Genomic DNA, 21,397 nt, shown 5'->3' with positions numbered 1-21,397 from the left:
ATTGCTCCTCGTCCCACTGCTGGGCACGGCAGAAAAGAGCCTTGCACCATCCCCTGGGCACCGACCTTTGAGATATTTCCATGCATTAATGGGATCCCCTCTCAGTGTTCTCTTCTCCAGACCGAACAGGCGCAGCTCCCGCGGTGCCTCCTCACATGAGGCGCTCCAGACCTCTCATCATGGGACCCTCTCCGCTCGCTCCTCATCTCCCTTGTACTGGAGATCCCAGAGCTGGACAGAGCACTCCAGATGTGCCTCACTAGGGTCCACCAGAGCAGCCTAAACCCTGCGACCCCCGTCCCGAGATCAACCGGGTCCCTTTGCGGTGTCGGTGACCGCGGTGTCCCCGCCGCCCCGGGCGATGCGGCGGGAACTACAGCTCCCATGGTGCCGCGGGGCCGGGCGGAAGCGGGGCGCGCCGGCGGAGCGGGGCCGCGCCGAGCCCATGGCCGCGCTCAAGTACGCGGGGCTGGAGGACACGGACAGCGAGGAGGAGCTGCCGCCGGGCTGGGAGGAGCGCACCACCAAGGACGGCTGGGTTTACTACGCCAAGTAAGGGCGGGAGCGGGGCAAGCGCGCCGGGAGTGCTCTGACCGCCCAGCGGCAGCGTCCGCGGAGCCGCCCCTTACGGACGGACCGCGGGGCTGGTGCGAGGTCCGGGTGTGCGGTGCCCGCCCGGCTGCGGGAGCGCTGGGCTGGCTGTGCGGGACGGGCTCCGAAGGCTCTCACAGGCACAGCCGCCCCTGCGGAGCCGCTCCGAGCGGCCGGAGCGGTGCGGAGCCGCGGGACCCGCCTGGGAGCGATGCCGGAGCGGCCGGGAGCCGGCCCGGAGCTGTTCCAGGGCGCCTCAGGGCTCCGGAGCGATCTTTGTGCGTGCTGGTTAAGGCTCACACAATATCGCAGATTGGTCAGTTTGCTTCCTTGTGGGAGCAGAGGAGAAACAGGTGCGGTGGAAGTTGAACCCTGTGCATGTCCGCAGCTCTTCAGTACACCTGGGGCAAGAGATGAAAAATTGCATTGTGCTCCTTCTGCCCGTGCTGCTGGACAGGATTCCATCCCATCCTCCCGGGTTACAGAGGGAGTGTGCCGCAGGATGAGCTAACTCAGTAGAATATGTGTTTATACACTCTCTCCTCTTGTGTGATTTCTATAGCCATGCTGATCTTGGGACCTCCTTCTGTTTAAAGCCACAAGAGTTATTCCCTTCCACAAAAAGTATGGTTTAATCTCACCAGTGCCTTGTCCTCCCAAATTCTGCTCTTACAAACGCTGGACAGAATGCTTTCGTTTATCCATACCTTGTAAACACTGCAATTTCTCTCTAGGTGTTTGTTTTCCTTAGGTCTATTTCTTGTATATTTCCTTTGATTTAAAAAGTTCTTTCAGGAAGGAATCACTAGGTGAAAGTAACAAACCTATGAAATAACAAGGTATCATTGAGCATAATTGTTACACAGCCAGTTCAACAGGTCAGTTTCAAAACTCTTGTGAAGCTGGACTGCTTCAGTTTAACAGCATAGCAGGAATATAATATCTTTGCTGTCTGAAAATCTTGCCCAAGGTGTCTAAAAATATATTGCACTGTTGCTGCCTTTAAGTATACACCCTGTATGTGTGATTCTTCTGCATATTCTGGGAATTTACTTTACGCCTCATCACCAGTATGAACTTTTAGCTGGAATAAGATTCTTTTGGTTGAAGACTTTTGAAAGTGTTTATGAGAGTTAGGTGAGCACACAGGTGGAGAGCAAATGCTTGTCAGGCTGCTGTAATTTGGTTAAATATCTCCTATTTTCAGGTCACACAGGTGCACAGCTTGTTTAGTCTGAGCTCCCCAGCTGTGGTCCCTGTAATACCATGAGTTGTCACTGTGGCCTTGCTGTAAGAAGGGAAAGTTGCTTTTGTTGTTTGTACATGGCTGTTGGGCCTGTAGGTTATCTGTAGTTATTTGTGTGTTATTTGTTGCTGTTGTCACTTTTTATTTCACACTTGGGCAGCTCTCAATTTGGGCATTCAGTCAATCCCTGCTTGACTCTTAAAAGTTGGTTGTTATTTAAAAATACTCAATGAAAGATGAGATTTTAATGTCCAACTCGATTTCAGCACTTTGGTTATTTTAAGACCTTGTTTATGTGCACATGACTGCTTATTATTCCACAAGCAAAGTTCAGGAAATCTTATGATGGAGTATTTTAATCCTGCTAGTGATTTAAATGAATAAAGTCTCTGAATTGGAAGAAAAGGTAGGATACCATGGTTATGTATATTAAATAAATATCCTGCTAGTCAAGGCCTGGGGATAAACTTACTTGTCCAAAGCTACAATTGCTCATAGAAATCCAACTTATATTATATTCTCTAAAACTCCTAACTCCAATATTGATTTATAAAGTATGCTGTAAGTAACCTTTGTAAAGCACCTTTCTTTCAAAACTTTTCAAAAGCATCTTTCTAAAACTCCTGCCTAACAATATTGATTTGTAAAGGTGCTTCTGTAATTTGAAGACTTATTATTACTAGCTGGTGATAAATTCTTTTCTTGCTTCTTTCTTCCTTGCTCCTGCCAAGGATCATTATATTTTTGAAGTGTTTTTTGAGCCTGTTGATGTTATTTTTAAGTGAGGTTTTTTTTTCCTTATAAGAAACAAAACTTGGATTGGAAGTCAAACATTTATTTGAATTTTTATAGACTCCTGTGCTCTCTGGTTAGTTACTTTCAGAACTGTGGGGATATTTTTGGTTATGCCAGAAAGATTATTAGACAATTTTAAAAAATCTTAAACTTTTTCTTTTTCTGCAGCCACCTAGAAGAAAAAACACAGTGGGAACATCCTAAGTCTGGCAAGAGGAAACGTGTTGCAGGAGGTTTGTGTTAAACTTTTCTAATGAACTGACATTATCTTACAAACACCTGATTCCTCCACAAACTCTGACTGATGTCATTGTGATCTCCTAGTTGTCACTGATTCTGAGCTTGCAGAATATGGCTGATTTCAGTGGGGTTTTACCTCTGTGATTGTGTCTGTGCAGACTGATCACTTTGCAGTTTTATGGCTTTCCTGTTTTGCTCCACAAACCAAAGTGCTAATTCCAGGTTACAGAGTTTGTTTTAGGGTGGCTTATAAAGCATAGTCAAAAGCTGGAGTTCTGTGCTCCTGGTGTGCATCAGATAATATTTATGGCTGGATTATATTCTTCAAAGAATGTATTTCATCAAGGAGTATCCCTGGCACAGAAGGAAACCCCATTAGTTCTCATTTTCCCCAGCCCAACTGAGTATTGTGCCAGAGCAGAAGGCAGGCAGTGTTGCAGAACACTTCCAGAGGAAAATCTTCTCAAGGACCTTGGGTCAGTGCCTTAAATCAGATCTTTCCAGAAGCTTCTGTACCTGGGGACACCACGCTGTTGGCAGGCCATGTTTCTGTTGGCATTGGTAATCTGACTGTAAGTGGAATGTTTTCACTAAGTCTTCAGTCAGTCTAAGAGAAATAGCTAAGATTAGAAATACTCTGAATGCCATCTGTTAACTACCTTTGTAGAATCTTTTATATAAGAATTTGTTATGTAAAGATTTGTCATTTTTCTTTTATCTGTCCTTCTAACTTCATTGAATCATTTAGGTTTGATTTATTGTATCTCATTCATGCCCACTTGAGGGCTCTGATCTTTCAGCTTTTGGTATGTGTTACATTTAACTTTTCCTCTATGCTTTTGCTATTTATTTTAGCAGGGATAGATACTGAACTGGGAGTAGGATAGATCTCTATGTGCTTGGAAGCATGGTTGCATTTTGCTGTTTTTTTTTTTTTTTTTTTTTTTTGTGCTATAACATGAAATAATCTTTATAAAGATTTTTTTAGACTGTCTTTATATTCAATCTGCCAGCCATTGCACTTGTATCAGATCTTCTGTGTATTGTGCTTCCATGAGAGAGCAATTGTGTGTGATTAGGGAAGCAATCCTTCTGTCAAGGTCTGTACTCAAGGGCAGCAGGTAACTGCACCACCTCCAGAAAATAATGCAGAATTGTCTCATCACTCTGAGAAATCACTTAAACTTCAAACTGAAGAGTATTCTAATGCCTGAGAATAAAGTTAATGCTTTATGTGCTTCCTAGATCTGCCATATGGATGGGAGCAGGAGACTGATGAAAATGGACAAGTCTATTTTGTAGAGTAAGTACTGAAATTGTGGAGTCTGTAGAAGGAGGACAGCTGGGTTACATGCTGAGTAGCCTCCTGAGTTATGAGACTGTGACAATATCAGCTGGAAAGACAAAAAGATTAATAAATGCAGCTTCAGAATCCAAATGCAGATATTGCAGTGTCTGCAAGTGTGGCATCCTTTTATAGACTTGCTATAAAAGATAACATGATCTTCCCTAATGTAAAGATTTTTTTCTTTTTTCCCCTGACAAAATTCTGCCTTTTATATCAGGCGTTCACATGAAGTTCAGAATGGCTTGTGAAGTATGTAAATAAAATTATTAATAGATGCTGTCACAACTGGAAAAAAGTTTGATTAAAAAAAATAATTGGGATAATTTCAGCCAAACTGAAAAAAAATTTGATTTTTGGGAATCTGAATAATCCACTGGAATTGCACACAGCAGTGGTTGAAATACATCTAAAATCTAAATGCCGGGAACAGAAGCATTCAAACAGTTGAGTTTTTGTGTTCTTTTGCAGCCACATAAACAAAAGGACTACCTACCTTGACCCAAGACTGGCCTTTACAGTAGAAGATAACCCAGTAAAACCTACAACTAGGCAGAAATATGATGGGAACAGTACTGCAATGGAAATTCTGCAGGGCCGTGACTTGAGTGGCAAAGTGGCAATAATCACAGGAGCCAATTCAGGAATAGGTAAGTTAACATGGCACAGAAGGTAAAATATGGCAAACTTTGGCTTACTGCCTACTTGCTTTTTTAAATATCTCTGTATTTTTGGTTTTTAAACTTGCTTTGCACTTTTTTCATATAAAACAACTAGTTAAAAGGTGTTTTTAAAAATCTGTGGAGAATTATGAGCTTATAGGAGAGCTACAGGAAAGTGCTGAAACAATTGATTTTTGTCTAGAAAAATATTGATGGAGGCATTTAACATTATGGAAATATATAAAGGATGGCTGTGAAAGAAAAGGGAATTTTATTTTGATGATCTTGGTGGCTTGGACAAGGACTGAGGTTTTTATGGCTGCAGGGCAGTTCAGGTAAAGGATTCAGAAAGACTTCCTTATGCTAGCAAGTAAATTCAGGTTAGATTTTCCCAGGAAGCTGTACCTCTGAAGGTACTTTCAAGTGAATTTGATGATGAACTTGTGTCAGGATATTTTACTCAATGCTTCTTTACTTCAAGGAAATACAATTTATGACCTTCAGTAATCCCTGTTAGTTATCACAGGTTCATCAGTCCTTTCAGACCCAGCTTTTATAGATATCTGTTAAATATTACTGCTTCTATAGTGGGTGAGTGAGAGATTCAGGTAACTGTTGATCTTTTGTTGCCTTTTGTTTTTTGCATTTTTCTTTGTGATGGAATTACATCAATATTGAAGGAGTCCTTATGCAAATTATTTGGTGGTTTTTAGTTTAGTTCAGAATTTTGACTTAAAGGCATTTTTGAGGACATTGGAAATCCTTGAAGATGTTCTGGAAAATGACAGAGCTTACCAATCTGAGTTTTCTTGGGTTTTATTTCTTATTTATTTAAGGGACTGTTACTGCACAGGAGTCACATGAAGAATTTAGGGCTTCACTGTGCCTTGCAGTGTCATCCTGCTGTCCCTGCCTGATGTGTGCTACAGATTGGCACTGCTGTTGGGCAGCAAGTGTTGTACTTACCTGTCTCAATGAATTTGGGCTTTCTGGTGAGGTTTGTGTTCCAAATTCTTGTTGCAGCGTTTCTCTACATTACACCCAGCAGTACAATTTGCTCTTTATGCAACTGTGCAATATCTGAACATTGCAGGAGTTACCTGGGCTCAAAGGGATTTGCCTTCAGCAGGAGCAGAGCTGCAATTCAGCCTTGCTGAATCAGTGGGAGGTGTTTCAAATATGGCAAAAGATTAATCCAAGATACACAATGGTTTTGTCAATTTTTTTTTCAATGTTTCTCCCTTAGTTTATAATCTGGATTGGTCACAAGTAATCAATCATATCCTTGCTTGAAATATTTTTTGCTTTGCCATAAAGGATCCATAAATATGAAGGTAGCAAATTTGTGATCCAGATGGTATTAGGGCCTGTAGAACTCAAAACTCTTGCATACCACATTGCATTTAGTGCTGCTTTAGTCCTATGCAGTGTCTGATATTTCCTACCAGTTGCCATAGACCATGGATTCATTAGCTGGTTCAAGGGGACTCTTACCAATTTTGGAGCTTTTTTTGCAGTTAGTTTAGGATTTCAATGCTGTGCTCCATTTGGTGCTGTAGATATTCCCTTTAAATTTTCTATGTCTGTTGGAGGCAATAGTTTCCTCCCTGAGTATTTTGAGGCGTAAACAATTCCTGTGATTTCAGAGCAGCAAAATGTTTTCTTTTAAAGGTAAGCATAAATAATTTGAGGGAAATGTTGTCCATAAAGTAGAAAGAGATATAAAAATAGTGTATCACTTGTTGAGCATTTGTACTCAATATTGCAAGGAAAAAAAATAACTGAACCCTTTGATTGTTGTCCAAATGAGTTTCAGTGGTATATTTGAAAATAACTAGCTATGGTGTCTGTCCATTTGTTGAGAAATGTTTCATTTTGGGATGGGTAGAACAAAGATCAAGCTGTAACTTGGTAGACTGCAGTCAGAAAAATGCATTTTCAATTACTGCATTGCTGGATGCTCAAGATAAAATTTGGGAAATGCTGAGAATCCCTTGAAAGATGGATGAACACATAAGTGATGTTTTTATTCATCCATATACTCTGCTTTAAGATAGCAATGTTAAAAACAGATCAGCAAAGATGGAATGATATCTTAATTCACTTTATTTGTGAATCTAATACTGGGATTTATATCTTGCTTCTCAGGAGCACTTTTTTCCCTTAGAGGTGAAAAATCTCCTCAACTTCTGAAAAATAGAGATGCTTGTTTAGTTACTGAGGGAATACTTTGGATGCCTTCAGCAGTTTTAGGATTTTAGTGGTGTCACACGTTGCTTCATTGCCATTAACTTAACATGTCTGTAAATAGGGACACTGTCTGCCCTGTGCTGGTTCTTTTCTTTCCTGATTAGGAAAGTGGTCTGTAAGAATTTTCTAGATTATACACCCACTTTCTTAACTTAATCCTTAAAATTGCTGTGCAAAGTGTGAGGGGAAAAACTACTAAAGAATTGCATTTATTAACACTTAATTTTTGATTAGCAGCTTGGAAAAGGTTAACAAATGATTCTGTTCTTACAATACAAAGAGGTCCTAGGAGCTCAAGAGTTATTAGTGAAATATTTTTTTTTTTATTTTTGAAGCTTTTTCTTCTGACAGTGCAGACCAAGTATTCTTTAGGGTTTCTTTTCTTGTAGGGGGATAGAATGTAAGAAAATAAAGATAGTGTAGAAAGCAATCTTACCCCTAAGGAGTTGCAGCTGGGCGAATTATCAAAGATCAGCAGCAGCCCTGACTTTAACAGGCTGCAGGTGTAACCTATGAGAAGAAGATGCTATAAAAGAGTGGGGTGGCTGGTTGAGAAAAAGGGAACTGGAGTTGGTGGCTGCTTTGTGAAGAAGAAAGAGTCAGTGCTCTGAGGAGATGCCCATGAGAAACACCAGGAAGGTATGAAACTTTTGTGGTAAGGAGATAATAGCATGGAACCCCTGCAATAAGATGACAACATTTTCTCATCTACTTTTCAAGCTCAATCAACATTTTAGTCTGAATATCACATTAGAAAGTTGAGGTAACTTTTGGTCGCAGTAAAACTGGTGTATTAAAAAGAAGTAGGACAGACTTACTGAACGCTTCAGTCTTGTGCTGTCAGTCTGGTTTTAAAAACATATTCTCTGTACACTTAAACATGAGCAGTGTAAATTGTCAGTTGTCAGTAAGATTTATTCCACTGGGAGGAATTGAAGGTGTGTGCAGTTTTGACTGTTGTTTTTATGTTTAAAGGTCTCAACGTGAGTTTATAGAGAAAGATCTGCCCCAGCTTGCTGCTGGTATGAGCTGATTCCTGCTCCCCAGTGTTGCCAGCAGAGGTCTGTGTTGCTCTTTGAAAATACTGAACAAAAGCTTAATGCTGTTCTTAGGAAATGGTCTTGTAGTTCTGTTGTTTGTGTTCTTAATTATTAGGGCAAGAATTGTAAATTTATAAAAGTGTCAGCAGTTCCTCTAGGTTGAATTTTACACAGAGATGTGGTATTTCCAACTGTGTGTGTAAGCAATATTAAATAATGCATTCTTAAAAAATACTTTAACTTGGTTTTAGTATCAGCGAGGCAGTTGTGTAGCTAATACACTATTAATTTTCTGACTTATATAAAAATTGCTGTCTGTTTTTAAGGATCATGTATGACCATGGGCCTGTGATGGGATCTGGTTTCTGTGTCAGGTGCACTGGATCTAACCCAGTGACTGGAGTGTGTCTGAGTGGTGAAGTGCAAGTGGTGTTGCAGAATGTAACATATAATATATAATGGAAGGGCAAAATGGGTCTGTTCTGTCCAGTCAGGTAGATTCCACAAAGCAGGGTGTTCTTAATGCTTTTCCAAGATTTTATCACAAAACTGTATTGACACAGTCACACACAAGCAGTTGCTCAAACTGGGATTCTGATTTTTCTGCTAGATGAAGGTCAAAAGAAGCCTTGCTTTTGGAAGGGATGCCCAAAACAACTGGTTTAGGTTTTTTTCAGAGGGCGAAAAAAATCCAGAAGCTCCAGCCACAATGTGGCTTGTTGAGTGTTTTGTTGGAATGATCTTTTTTTTTTTTTTTTTTTTTTTTTTTCCTGGCACTTCTGTGCCATGAAGAAGAGAAACTGTGGATTAGGTGCTAAATCAGTGCTTAAAAGATGAGTCCCTGCTCCAGTAAGATTTTGGTGTGCATATACATTTGGTGTGAGAGGTTACCATGGTTCTCTTATTTCTTGTACAGAACTTCAGTGTTAGCAACTTGTGACACACTGGTGCAAAAGGTTGGGAAATGTGCTTATAATCTATCTCAATTAAACATCTGCTTTATGATATAAGAAATTGTTTTCAATGTCTGGCCATTTAATTTTAATAGATTATAACAGTTTTTCTGTTTTACTTATTAAAGTCAAACTCTGATCATATGGGGGGAATTAAACAGACCCTTCACACATCACTGAGTGCTTGTTTTTATTAGTCTGTCTTAAATATGTTCATTGTCTTTTGCTGTACTGCCTGGAGTTTCAGCTTCACTTTATGATTTCTTGTGTGGTTTTGGAATTTCTCATATTTATTGGGCTTTTAAAATCAGGGAGGAGCTGTTCCTTGATGTATATTTTGATTTTTTTGTGAATTTTAGGCTCCATGTATCATGAATTATCTTACACCCCATGAGTAGCACTAACATGAAAATGTTGGTGCCTGTGTAGAAGTTTTGGTGTTTACTTCTTAGTTAAACTTACACTCAGCTATTTTTTCCCCAGACATTTCCTTTGTGGAAGTCCAGACCTTTGCAGGCATGAATTTTGTTGTACCAGTTTTTTGAGGAATGGGAGTACAGTGCTTTCCCAGGAGAGCCTGGGTCTTGCAGGAAGTGTATTTTTGGCTGGAGTAGACTATTGGGGTAACTGCTGTAGAAAAGCACAGTTTATGGAGGGCTTTGTGCCTCTGGGGTGGAACTTTTATTTAACTCCTTCTGTTGTGGGATGCTTGTAGCTGTCAGTCAGGAGTTAGTACTGATCTAGTTTGCACAAATAAAAATCCACTAATAGGTATTATTTTCACAATTGGATTAATAGAAGAGGGTTCTCTTTAACTTACAGAATTGTATTCTTAAAATTTATGGCAGGTAATAGTGAGTGAGTTTTCCATGAGTGCCATCACTCTGTTTTAACTGTGCCTTAATATTGTGGAATATTAATATTGCTCTGCTTTACATAAGGCTCCACTGCTTACTTGCAACATACTGTAAATATTAAGAGGTCCCCTTGGACTTCCTGTAATTTATATTTCTTATTGAGTAAGCTGAAAATTGTGTCAGATGTTCATACTGCTTTTCCATGTCCATTTTGATGAATCTATTTATTACTTGTGTAATGAGTAGTACACATGGTTGGTTAGCCAAGTTATTGAACTTCATCAACCTTGGCTGAAATTCACAGTGCATGTGAAACTTGTTGTAACATGTAAGAAATTACATCTGGGCTAAAAGGTTCAATAATGATTACTGCTTGTAAGGGAATATTTTCACAAAGGGTGGGATTGAGCTGTGGGCCTGTGTTGTACTTTCAGGTATTCCTTTTACAGAGGAAAAACATATTTGTAGAACAGGGAGCCTTCCTAGGTGATACTTCTTAGCAAGAGCTAGAAAGACTGTTCAGCTTGATTGCTTTTCTGTCTTTTGAAATATTGAATTTTGAAAAGGTTTTTTTTTCTATTATTTTATGCATACTTCATAGTCCAGAGGTGAAAAGACTTTTTGCATGATTCAGTTTGTTTTGCTGCAACATTGAGATTAATCTTTGCATCATTTTGGGTCTTCATGTTTTGAAAACTCATTGTGCTTCAAGAATTGTTTGAACACATACATGTACATTTGTATTATTTAGGAATATGTGCTAGATGCTGGAGAGGGAAGAGTTTGCTAAATGCATTTTATTTTCTAATGACAGGATCTTCTGAAACATGTAGGGGCTTTTCTAGATGCTTACAATTCTAGTTATAGTCTCTAGATGTACATTAATGTGATGTTCTTGTCTTACTAGCAGAAATTTTTAGTGATTACATCTATGCTAAGTAGGTGCACAAGAAGGAAGGATTTCAGTATCCTGTGTCCTTTTTATGCTTCTCATGCTTGGTTGTGTCAAAGTGTTACAAGGTCTTGAAACTCAGGTCTGAAACAGTAAATCCCTACCAAGAAGGAAGTGAAAGGAGATAGGTGAAAACCTGGGAAGACAAAGATCAAAATCCTGACTTGATTAAAAGGAGTTTGATCTTCAGAATTTGTGATGCCAGAATTTTGTCTGAATTAGAGAATAAAAATAGTACAGTGAGAATGGAGCTGATCTTGCACTCATCCTAAAGTCTACAATACATAGTTTTTAAACAAAAGACAGAAAATAAATTTGTCAAATGTCACATTCTTTCTGGAGTTCTCAAGGGAAGACCATCAAAAACAAAAGTACCTTTGTCTTCCTTTTTAAAATTAGTTAATGGTATTGCAGTTTTTAGGTTATGTGTTACACTCTTAAGCCTTTCTCTTGTTTTTATTTTTCTTTGGAGATTTTTTTCTTCTCCTTTTTCCATTTATTCTGTTGGCTTGTCATTTTAATATGTGAGATTGCTGTAGCTTTATGTTTAGCTACATAACCTCAGTATTTTTGTTCCTGTAATATCCAGCTGGTTTTGATTTTTTGCTGTACTTCTACAGTGTGGATTTCAGTACTTCATCTGTTGCTTCAGAAAACTCCCTATAGTCTGTCTTCAAATCTGAGTAGTTTCATAGTAATACACTTTGTTTCCTCTCCTTCAATTAATGATAATTACCTTAGTCACGGCTCCTGAGTTCCTATTCATAGTTAATGTCTTCTTTGTGTTAAAGATCCTGGTGAAATTAGGTTTTCTGATTGTTGTTGTACTTTCTTGATAGAAATAATATGTGTGAGAAAGGAATTGTCACAGTTCAGTTCTGGATGTATTTATTGAAATCTTGTTCGTGCACTCTCACTCAAGGTTACAAACAATTAAGGTCGGTTAGATTTTTTAAAATATTTTTCCCAGGTTCTGTTATCTTTGCAGAAGGTACATTTGGTGCCTCCTCATTATTTATTCTTTATCCAAGTAGCTTTAACACAATACATTCTCTAATTGGATTTCCTTTATTTTTGATATGAAAATCAAAATCATAAAACTTCTGGGGCACTTTTCTCTTGTGGTGATTAGTCAAAATGCTGCCTTTGAGCAAAAAATTACAGTTTAAAAGTTTGTGAGGAGGTTTTCTAATTCTCCTGTATGACAACCAAATTGAAGGAGACACTGTCACATGCATTCAGAGATTCTGGTTCTGTTCCTCTCCTGCCCCTGGCAAGCATGAGCAGCATGTCCTGCTTCTGTACATATGCACATTTTAGACATTGATTGTGCTACTTAAGATTTTGAAAAATGTATCAATAGCCTTATTTTACTTATGGAGCAGTGTATGGATGCAGTAAATTACCCACGTTTACAGAATTTGTCTGTATTCCAGTTTAAAGTGGGAGTTGGATTTTTCTGTCACAAGATAAAATATATATTTCTCTGAATGCTATTCTAATTCTTCAGCAGAGAGTAATTAAGATATATTAATAGTAGAAAATAGAGCAACTAAAAAAGCTTTTTTAAGGAAGCTTTATTTGTTTGGGTCTGTGTCCAGCTGTGAGCAGATGCTGAGGGGTACAAATTTACTCTTGCTTAAAGATTTTTAATCTGAAGGTAAAATTGGATTATTTTGTGCCTTGCTAAGCAAAGAGGACTGCATAAAAACGTGCATGACCTATTTGGCAGCACACTTTTGGCATCATGAGTGAATGGAGATTGTGATCTGTGGGAAGGTGTCTCTCTGTGTCTGTTTCTGAATTGAGTCTGTGGTGCAGGGAATAGAGCCTGAGCCTTCTTGGTTCTGCTCTTTGCATCTGGCACTTTAAACACTCATCTCTGGCAAAACAAAAAGTTGTGTACCTGGAACGTAAGGCAGAGAGAGGCTTCATAATAGAATAGAGGAAAAAACTTGGTCTGGAATGTGTAACTGTTATTGGTCCTTTGCTGTACAGGATGGATGTCACTGAGCTCTTGGGTGGGCTGCTGGTGTTCCAGCGGTTAGCAGATAGATTTTAAATATCTCCTAAAAAGACACAAATTGATTTTGCTGTGGGAAGATGCATGGCATGTTTTCATGCACTTCTTGAAGGTGTGGCAAAGAGGTCTTAATTGTGGTTTGTTTTTTTTTTTTCTTTTTTTTTCCCATGGCCTTACATTGTAACTGCCTTCTAATTCTTGCTTGTTATCCATTCTCCTTGCTTTTGTGTATGGACACTTTTTGTTAATACTGTTCTTATTCTCCATCTTTTGTTTCAGAACTCCATCTCCTGCCTTACTTTGTGTGTTGGAAGCACATGATGGATCATTTGAGTTACATAACAGCTTCCCACCTCCCTCTTCCCTTCGTAGTTTAAAGCACACCCAAAGGTTTGCCAGGTTTGAAATAGAGACCAGTGAATGCATCTTTCCTGTACTCAGGTCCTTCTGCAGGATCCTCAAATGACTCTTTTATTATAAAACTCTTCCTTTGCTGCCAAACAAACAAATTGCCTTGCATGGCCAGAAATCAGGTAGTGTTGTTTTAATTTTCAGTCTGTTCCTTTCCGCTGATACAAAATGTGAGCTCCTTAGAACAGGACCTGGCTCTGTATGTTTGATTCCCATAGATATCTTTTTTTTTTTTTTGTGAGCTGAACTGTGAGCTTTTTAGGACAGAACCTTGTTTTATTATTTATCTGTAAAATGTCTAGTGTGCATTTTAAAATCTTTCACTGTTTGTGTAACTGATATAAATAAATACCAAGTTTGTTTTAAGAAAAAAAAATTGGTCCAGTTTATGTTGTAGCACTTTCTCTGTATCTTTACATAACTGTGAACATTTCTCATGAAATGACTTTGAGATTAAAGCTGGGAGGATCTAGCACTTTAGCTGACAGCACAGTATGTCTTTTAATTATTCTGCCTTGGATGAAGTATTCCTCTTTATTGAATTTACTTCTTTTATTAACATTGCACTGTTGTACTTGCCAAAAGGAGATTCAAAACATGCAACTAAATTTTTTTATTATGTTTAATTAGGGCTCAGCTCAGCAGTACAGAAACCTATGATAGTGTTGGCTAACAGAGGAACAGAAGTGTACTTGAAAAGAAACTAGACAATTTCTGGCTTTTTTTGTCCATTTTTGCTTTGGTGGGAAAAACTCTTGTGTTGCCAAAAGAGCTGCTTTAGACAAGTTTATCAACCCTATTTCTCTGAATTTGAAACTTTTTTTAAAAATCTGATTAACAGCATGCACAGAAATGTTATTTATTTCCTTAATAATGTATTCAAGTACTGGTGTTTTTAAATAGACTGGCTTTATTTAAGCAAATAAACAAAGGAACTGGTCACTTATCCCACAGCTGCCAAACCTTCAGGAGTAATTGCTGCTGAGACTTGGAGTGCCCTAAATGTCACAGCAAATTTGACTGCTCAGACCTGATCCAGGTTTCATCAAGGTGCTGGTTTGATGTTGACTTACATTATGGGCAGCTCTGTTGTTTTCTGCTATTCCAGATTTCAGTTAAATGTTTAATTTGGAAGTGTTTATTTTGCAGTAAAAATAGAAGTGGTGTGTTAACATAACTACAGTCTAACAAAATATTTTTTATCCCTTACGAATATAAGCATTTATAATTCTGAATAATTCAGGGTTTTTACTAAAATAAAGAATATGAGTCACACTATAGTAAGTTCTGCTTATTTTGAGACAAAGTGCTATTTCAGGTTTCTTTTAAAATGTGTGTAACGGTATTTGAATTGACTTGGTAACAATACATTTAAATTCACTTTCAGATGGAAAGGTTGTTTCTGTTTAGAAAATGTGAAGTTGTGTGTTGAGCTGTGTCATATTCAGATGCCTGTCTGCCTTCATGATATGTTGCCTGTTAAAATGGAAAGAAATTGTATACAAACAGAAAAATAAACTCTTTAATAAATTCTCTGTAAACATTAAATTATATAGCCAAATGCTAAATTTGGATTTTTTTTTAATTACAGTAATTGTGTTAGGAAAACTGGCTGCCTTGCCTGGAAGAAGCCACACAATCAGTTTTAAAGACAATCTAAAGAAAACATGAATTTATTCTATGCTTGAAAAAACACTGAGAATAAAAAGTTCAAACAGAATAATCCCCAGTTCCAGATGTGATGGCCACTGGACTTAAACAATACACTTAAGAAATATTCAGTAAAAATTTGTTGTGATTTGGTAGGAGCATGATCCTGTAACAGATTAAGAAATGCAAAATGAATATGAACCATGAAGGCTGAGAGGTTTTTCTTTAAAGGAGTGTATTTTATCTAAACAGAACTTTGGGATTCGTTGAAATGGAAGATGCAAATCTGAACTCTTTTTGACTGTGGTTTTTGGTCATTGATGTGCATCTAAAGCAAGGAGTAGGTATGAAAGATAGAGCTGGGATTTGATAGAAAATTCACTTCTTATCTCTGATTCTCCTTTTCTTCCCTTCAGATTAATCCCTGGCCACTGTTCCTTTATTCAGGCATTTTACAGGACCTGTTTGCATTTAGATGACTTGGGAATGTTGATTGGGATGATCTCTGCAGTTTAGTATAAAATTCCAGTATTGGTTTTGTCTCCCTTTGTTTCCATCAGCTGCTTTAAGGCACTCTAACTCAGCTGAAAAGCACAGTTACTCTGAGCAGTATCTCCTTGTGTTTTAGGGGTTAGTGGGAATTGCTTTGACACAAGATGATCTTACTTTGGGGCATGAGGGGTAGCTTGGCTCTGGATTTAACGTGTGCATTCCCACTCCAGGGCTCATTCCAGGCTGGAGCCCTTGGCTGTTATTCCAGAGTTTGTGTGTTTATGTTGGGAAGTGGCTCCTCTGCACCGTGAAGGATCAGCAGCACGTGTTTGGATCTGCTGTGGGACCTTTGGGGAGCTGAGATTCTGATCAGGGTTGGGTGAAACAGCTCAGAGGACTCAAATCTCAGCTTCCTTCATGTCTGGTGTGAGGACAGTGTTGAGTTGGGTTGGTGGATGTCTTTGGGCAGTGAGCTGGAGCAGATACCAGGTCTGGCTGCAGCCCCATGGCTCTCAGCTGCAGCACATTTGTGATGTATATGCCTGATGTGGTCCCTGTGCTGGGTTCTTGCTTGCAGCACCATCAATCACAAATTCAGCTTTCTTACCCTCAAATGATGCATTTTAAATTTTTTACAGCAACAGATATTTATAATCCCATTAATTTAAGGGTGTTTTAAAATGTTTGTTTAGTGTAGTGCTCCCTTCAGAGCAAACCAGATATTTTGGGGTTTTGTCTGTGACAAAAGCAGTGCACTTACTGTTAAGAATAACTTGGCCTTACCCAGGGAAGTGTATTGCAAAAAAGTGTAACGAGTACATAGTTTTGAGTTGGTTAGATGGAAAACAGAACCAGTGCATTACTCATCCTGTTTCGTTTGTGTTGGCTTTTTCTGTGCTTCATGACTCCAAGAAAAACACGTTTGTCCAATTTACACACAAAGGGAGAGGCAGGATGTATCTTTCATATAAAATCACACTTTGCTATGAAAAATATCAGTATGTGTCATTGCCATGTGCCTGTAAACACATGGGAACAAAGGCAGCATTAGTATTCCATGGGAATTGCTAATTTTAAATTGAGTCTCTTAAAATAGCTTAGTGCTTTAGTTGCTTGAAAACTTGCATTTGGAGCAAGTTGAATTTTAGGATTTTATCCTAAATATCTGTACTGAAGCAGAGTGGATGAGGCCAAGCAGTCCTGGTTTGGAATGTGTGGTGCTTTTTTGGCTGTGAAAGGTGTGAGTTTGTCAAAGATGTGATGTTCTGCATGTGCCTCTGAGAGCTCTGTTGGATGTTGCACTCTGGATCCACCAGCACAGGCAGCAGTGATCCCAGTTGCAGAAGATTCTTCTCTAAATCACACCTCAGTGTTGCAGTGTTTCAGCCTGAAAAGAATTCTTTATCACTTTATCTGTAGCCCATTTTAATCATCTTTACTCCTGTTCTGAGGAAGTGTTGAGTAAGATGGACTGATCCACTCTCACTGGTGTTTAGGTCTTCCAGATTTGAAGAAATCTAAGTGATGTCTAGGACACAAGTATCTTTTTTGTTTATATGTAGTTCTCTTGAGTCCCCAGAATCAGAAAACAGTCTGTCTGCTGAGATGCAGCAGTTGGGATGAGAGTCTATTTTGAGTTTTCAAGACTGTTTGTTGCAAGCAAACCCTGTAGGCTTTTACACTGAGAACTGAGCTGTTCAAAGAAGGATGACATCATTGTGTTTCACATGTGTTTTAAGGGACAGCTCCAAGGTATTTGGGCAGAGAAGCTGAAGAAAACTTGCTGTTGTCTGAAATGTTTTTGAGTTTTTCTTGTGTATTCAAACCTCCTTATTATTGAAATAAAGCAATGTTTTAAAGCATGTGATGGCCTGGTGCAAATTCTTTACAAAATGTCCCCCCTGATTGGTGGACTGTATGCTCTCTGTTTAAACAAGAAATAGCTGAAATACTTTTCCACTCAGTGAATCCTTTTCTGTGTTTTATAGAGGAGGTTGCACCATTGGACAGAGCCCTGTTCTCATCTGGTGTGTGTTGACACAGTGTAGCTGGCATTAATTGAGCGATGCTAACTGCTTCTTAATTGACACCATTAGCTGAAAATCTGCACCAAAACTCAGTGGCAGCAGTCACTGCAGATAGCCAGGAATGTGAGAGTATAGAACAATCATGGTGGAAGATGAAGAATGAAATTGAGTGCTAATTTCTGAGTCTTTATGAACAAATGGTGTAAGGAAGGGCTGAAGGGTTTTAAATGTGTCTAGCAAATCCCATGTGCTTGTAGCTCTCTTGTTAGTTCTGCTCCCAGTCCTTTGGGTTAGCTGGTGCCATAATGTTTATCCCCATGTGTGTCTTATTCTTAAAGAGGATTTTCACTTCTGAGTGTCGGATTAGAGCTCGTTCAGCCACAGCACCAGCAGCCAGAGTAGTTGATCTCAGCACAAACTTGAGATTTCCAGGGCAATTGCTTGAAATTAGTTTTATAAAACATTTGCTCAAAATAGTTTATTTAAATACTCATACAATGCAGTGATTACTTTTCCAAAGTGGATGTTAGTTAAGTATGTTATTCTCCTGTCACATTTGGGGAAGAGTCTCTTTTATTCCTTGTAATTTGGTTGACCTTGATGCCCAAGTCTGTAATTCTGTGCTGTTTTTCTAGTGTACTTTTCCCTATTTTTAAAACCCCCACAACTAGTGTATAACTTGTGCTGTCTCTTTTACCTGTGTTAAGTAGCTCTGCAATAGCCTGGTGCTGTGGTACAGGGAAGATTCACCCCTGGAGAATATCACTTATTTTTTGGAAAAGAAACCAATGTCATTGCTGTTAGTGTCCCCTCACTGTGAAAGGGCTGTGTCCCTAAGTCTCAGATTAAATGAAGCATTCAGAAAATCTTTACTTCTTTTGAAGTCCACAGAGTTACTTTTATAGTTAAGGTTTTTTTGTAATTAAGCATTAAGGTTGCTCTGGTTCCTTAATTGTGCACATCCCTTACATAGTTATTTAGGCTTCTCTTCCCATGTAACCCTGCCGTGATTTTTTTCAAGGTTTTACTGCCTGGGTGTTTATGATCTTTGTGGTTTAACTTTGGTGTATGAAACCACATTCAATGTGGATTGTGAGTCAATGGTAGTTTTTATAGAGAGGTAAGATTTTTATTTATGGAGTTTAAATAGTTTTGTACTTCACTCAATCCATGTGTTAGGCAGAGGTTTTAAAATTTACTGTATATTGAAAATATAGCTGCATTTTGCTGAAGAACAAATGCTGTTGACAGACTTAGTTTAACACAGTGAATCTGACAGGAAATGTTTTCCAGCTTACTAGAAGCTAAGGAAAAAGGGAAGCTTTATCTGTCTAAGCTTTTTGATACTAGGGGGGAAGAAAGAAACATTAATTGTTGCAGAAGAATCAGAGAGCTAAAGCTGTAAAAAGACTTGGATACTGAGGTGCTTCCAAACTCCTCCTTCAGCTGTTCCAGTTAGACGTTGCATGTGTATCTGTCCTAAATTAAGTGCAGGAGTGTTTGTGAATTAGTTTAAAATGTGTCTGATGGGGAGACATGTCAGCACTTCACCTGGGACAGCATTCAGGTGGAGGATTTTTAGCACATGATTTCACGTAAAGATCAGAACATGTCTGCCTAAAGGTGAAGAATCACTCTTTGAAGCTCAGAGAAGAGCAAGGACATCCCAAAGAGAAGAGCTTAACACTGCTCTCCACATTTGCAGGGAAGAGTTGAGATGGCATAAAATGAACTAAAATCACAGCATGTAACTGACTTAGTTTGTAATGAGTATGAAGTTATTAACTACAGGGGAGAATGGCATAGAATGTAATATTTTGCACAGTTGATTATTTTGCACAGTGTGACATGGGGTAGAGTTAGCAAAACATCATCATGCTTTGCTAATTAATCTGGCCACCAGCTCTCAATCTTTGTTTAACAGTAACAAAACTATTCCCAGGCATTTCAACTACTTTTTAATAATACAGTCAGCTAGTCAAAATAAGTATTCTTGTGCAAAACAAGAAGCATAACAGCTAGCTAATGGTACTTCTTACATTAGTTACATGAAAAATTCTAGTTAAATATGCTTAAAGTGGAATTAGGAACAAGGGAAATCTTGCATATGCTGTAGCTGAATTCATGTGCATGCAATGAATTATCCAGGTAATTAAAGTTGCTTGGTGCAGTGAATAGCTTTAAAGGAGATACAGGAAAATTGCTTGGACTTAAATACTGTAAGTATGTAATTGCAGAAAATTGTATAAATTTGTCTTGGTGTCTGTTGTTTTTATAATGTAAGTTATGTTTTGTGCTGTAACTGGATTTTGTTGCTGCAGGGTGTTTTGGAAGTGAGACAGCCCATCTTCATAGGCTTCTTGGTAAACAGTTTTTAACAGGAAATCATGAACATGCTTTAAATGTCATAAAGCTAAAACAAATGCCTCTTCTCTTTGAATTCTTCTCATACTCAGATTATTGGGCATTTCAGTTTGATTCTTCCTTTCATAGTTTAGGCTTTTCTAATTGAACTCATTAAGCTGTCTTATGCCTCTTTCAGCTAGAAGGCAATTCCTGTCACTGGCACAGTTCTCCATGGAGATGGACACCCAGTGATACCATTAACTGCATCACAAATATGTGGTAGCTCACTCCTGGTGGAAACCCAGGTTCTGGCTCAGTTTTCTGCTCTTCATGGGCATTCTGCTCTCTCCAAAAGTCCACATCTCCTGTTGTAAATTCTCACAGATTTTTTCCCATTTAATGAAGTTTACTTTGGACCGACTTTTATGCAGCTTTTCATTAGTGAATTGAACAGTGAAACAACGTTTTGTTCCCCCTGCCACAGGTGGTCCTCAGATTGATGACTCTGAGGCCAAGTGTGCATCTAGAGAGCCCTGAGCCCATGTTGGATGCTCCATTTCCAGATGGAGTTGCCAGCACAGTGGCTCTGCTGTCTCTCTGTGTGGCACATTGTTCACAGTCAGACAAGGAAGGAGCACATCCAGTCCTGCCCTTCCAACAGCTGAGAACACTAGTAGGCTGAGAAGTTGAGTCTGTTTTTTGAAGATGCCAAACCTGTTTTGCACAAAATAATACAATTATTGTCTAGAAGACCTGATCAAATTGAGGTGTCTGTGTTTTTCATGTGTGCTCTTAGAAGCTGAGTCCAGGTGGCTCTCAGGTCACCAGACTGCAGGTAGCATATGTGGCTCATGTTTTCAGGTAATTTTATATCTCTGTGCTGGTCCTGGGATGTGTTTGTGATCAGGCCCATGTTTTATCCTAGGTTTTGAAACTGCCAAGTCCCTGGCCCTGCATGGGGCGTGTGTGATCCTGGCCTGCAGGAGCCCGGCGCGAGGCGAGGCGGCCGTGCAGCGCATCCTGGAGGAATGGGTGAGTGCACATCAGTGCCCAGCACGGGGCTGGGCTCTGCAAGGTCTGACATCCTCTGGGCACTGCCAGCAGGCACACACAGCACTGCCACGATCCATGGGCGCATGGCACAGTCTGAGTAAAAAGTGATTTATTGGGTAAATCACTTATTACTGGGTAACGCCTGGCTCAGCCGCTGGTGCATGAGGTGATGGAGGTTTTTCGTTCCTTGTGAGTGTGTTGGACTGCAAGGCTTGATGTGCTCTTATCCATGTTGTTTATGCATGCTTTGTAAGGGAAAAAAAAAAGTTTGGAAGAATCACTGAGGCTTGGTTCATAGGAAAGGACATTCCAGAACCAAGGTGAATGACTACCCAAAGGAGGATGGACACAGTCCTCCAAAACAGCCACTATTTTGCCCGTAATTTTTGTTCAGTGAGAAATTTCAGACGGTCATTTTTGGACTTTTCAAACACAAGAATGTTTCTCCTTTTCTGAGTTCGTCA

At 39.1% G+C, this 21,397-nt stretch overlaps 1 protein-coding gene across 4 annotated transcripts in view; it reads left to right on the top strand.

Moving 5' to 3' along the window:
• Positions 1–389: 389 nt before the first annotated feature.
• WWOX (WW domain containing oxidoreductase) overlaps positions 390–21,397 on the top strand; it is a 474,241-nt gene continuing 453,233 nt past the window's right edge. For 2 of the 4 annotated variants that reach the window (XM_074550821.1, XM_074550822.1), the window contains exons 1-5: positions 392–552; positions 2,801–2,865; positions 4,118–4,175; positions 4,689–4,867; positions 20,806–20,912. In XM_074550821.1, the coding sequence (XP_074406922.1) occupies positions 446–552; positions 2,801–2,865; positions 4,118–4,175; positions 4,689–4,867; positions 20,806–20,912 (516 nt within the window). In that variant the 5' untranslated portion in view covers positions 392–445. Of the gene's footprint in view, positions 553–2,800; positions 2,866–4,117; positions 4,176–4,688; positions 4,868–20,805; positions 20,913–21,397 lie in introns of all 4 variants that reach the window. The other 2 variants (XM_074550820.1, XM_074550819.1) reach the window with 2 other exon arrangements.

This window comes from Zonotrichia albicollis, chromosome 13 (assembly GCF_047830755.1).
Source record: "Zonotrichia albicollis isolate bZonAlb1 chromosome 13, bZonAlb1.hap1, whole genome shotgun sequence".
NCBI lineage: Eukaryota > Metazoa > Chordata > Aves > Passeriformes > Passerellidae > Zonotrichia > Zonotrichia albicollis.
This window is presented reverse-complemented; position numbering and strand designations above follow the sequence as displayed.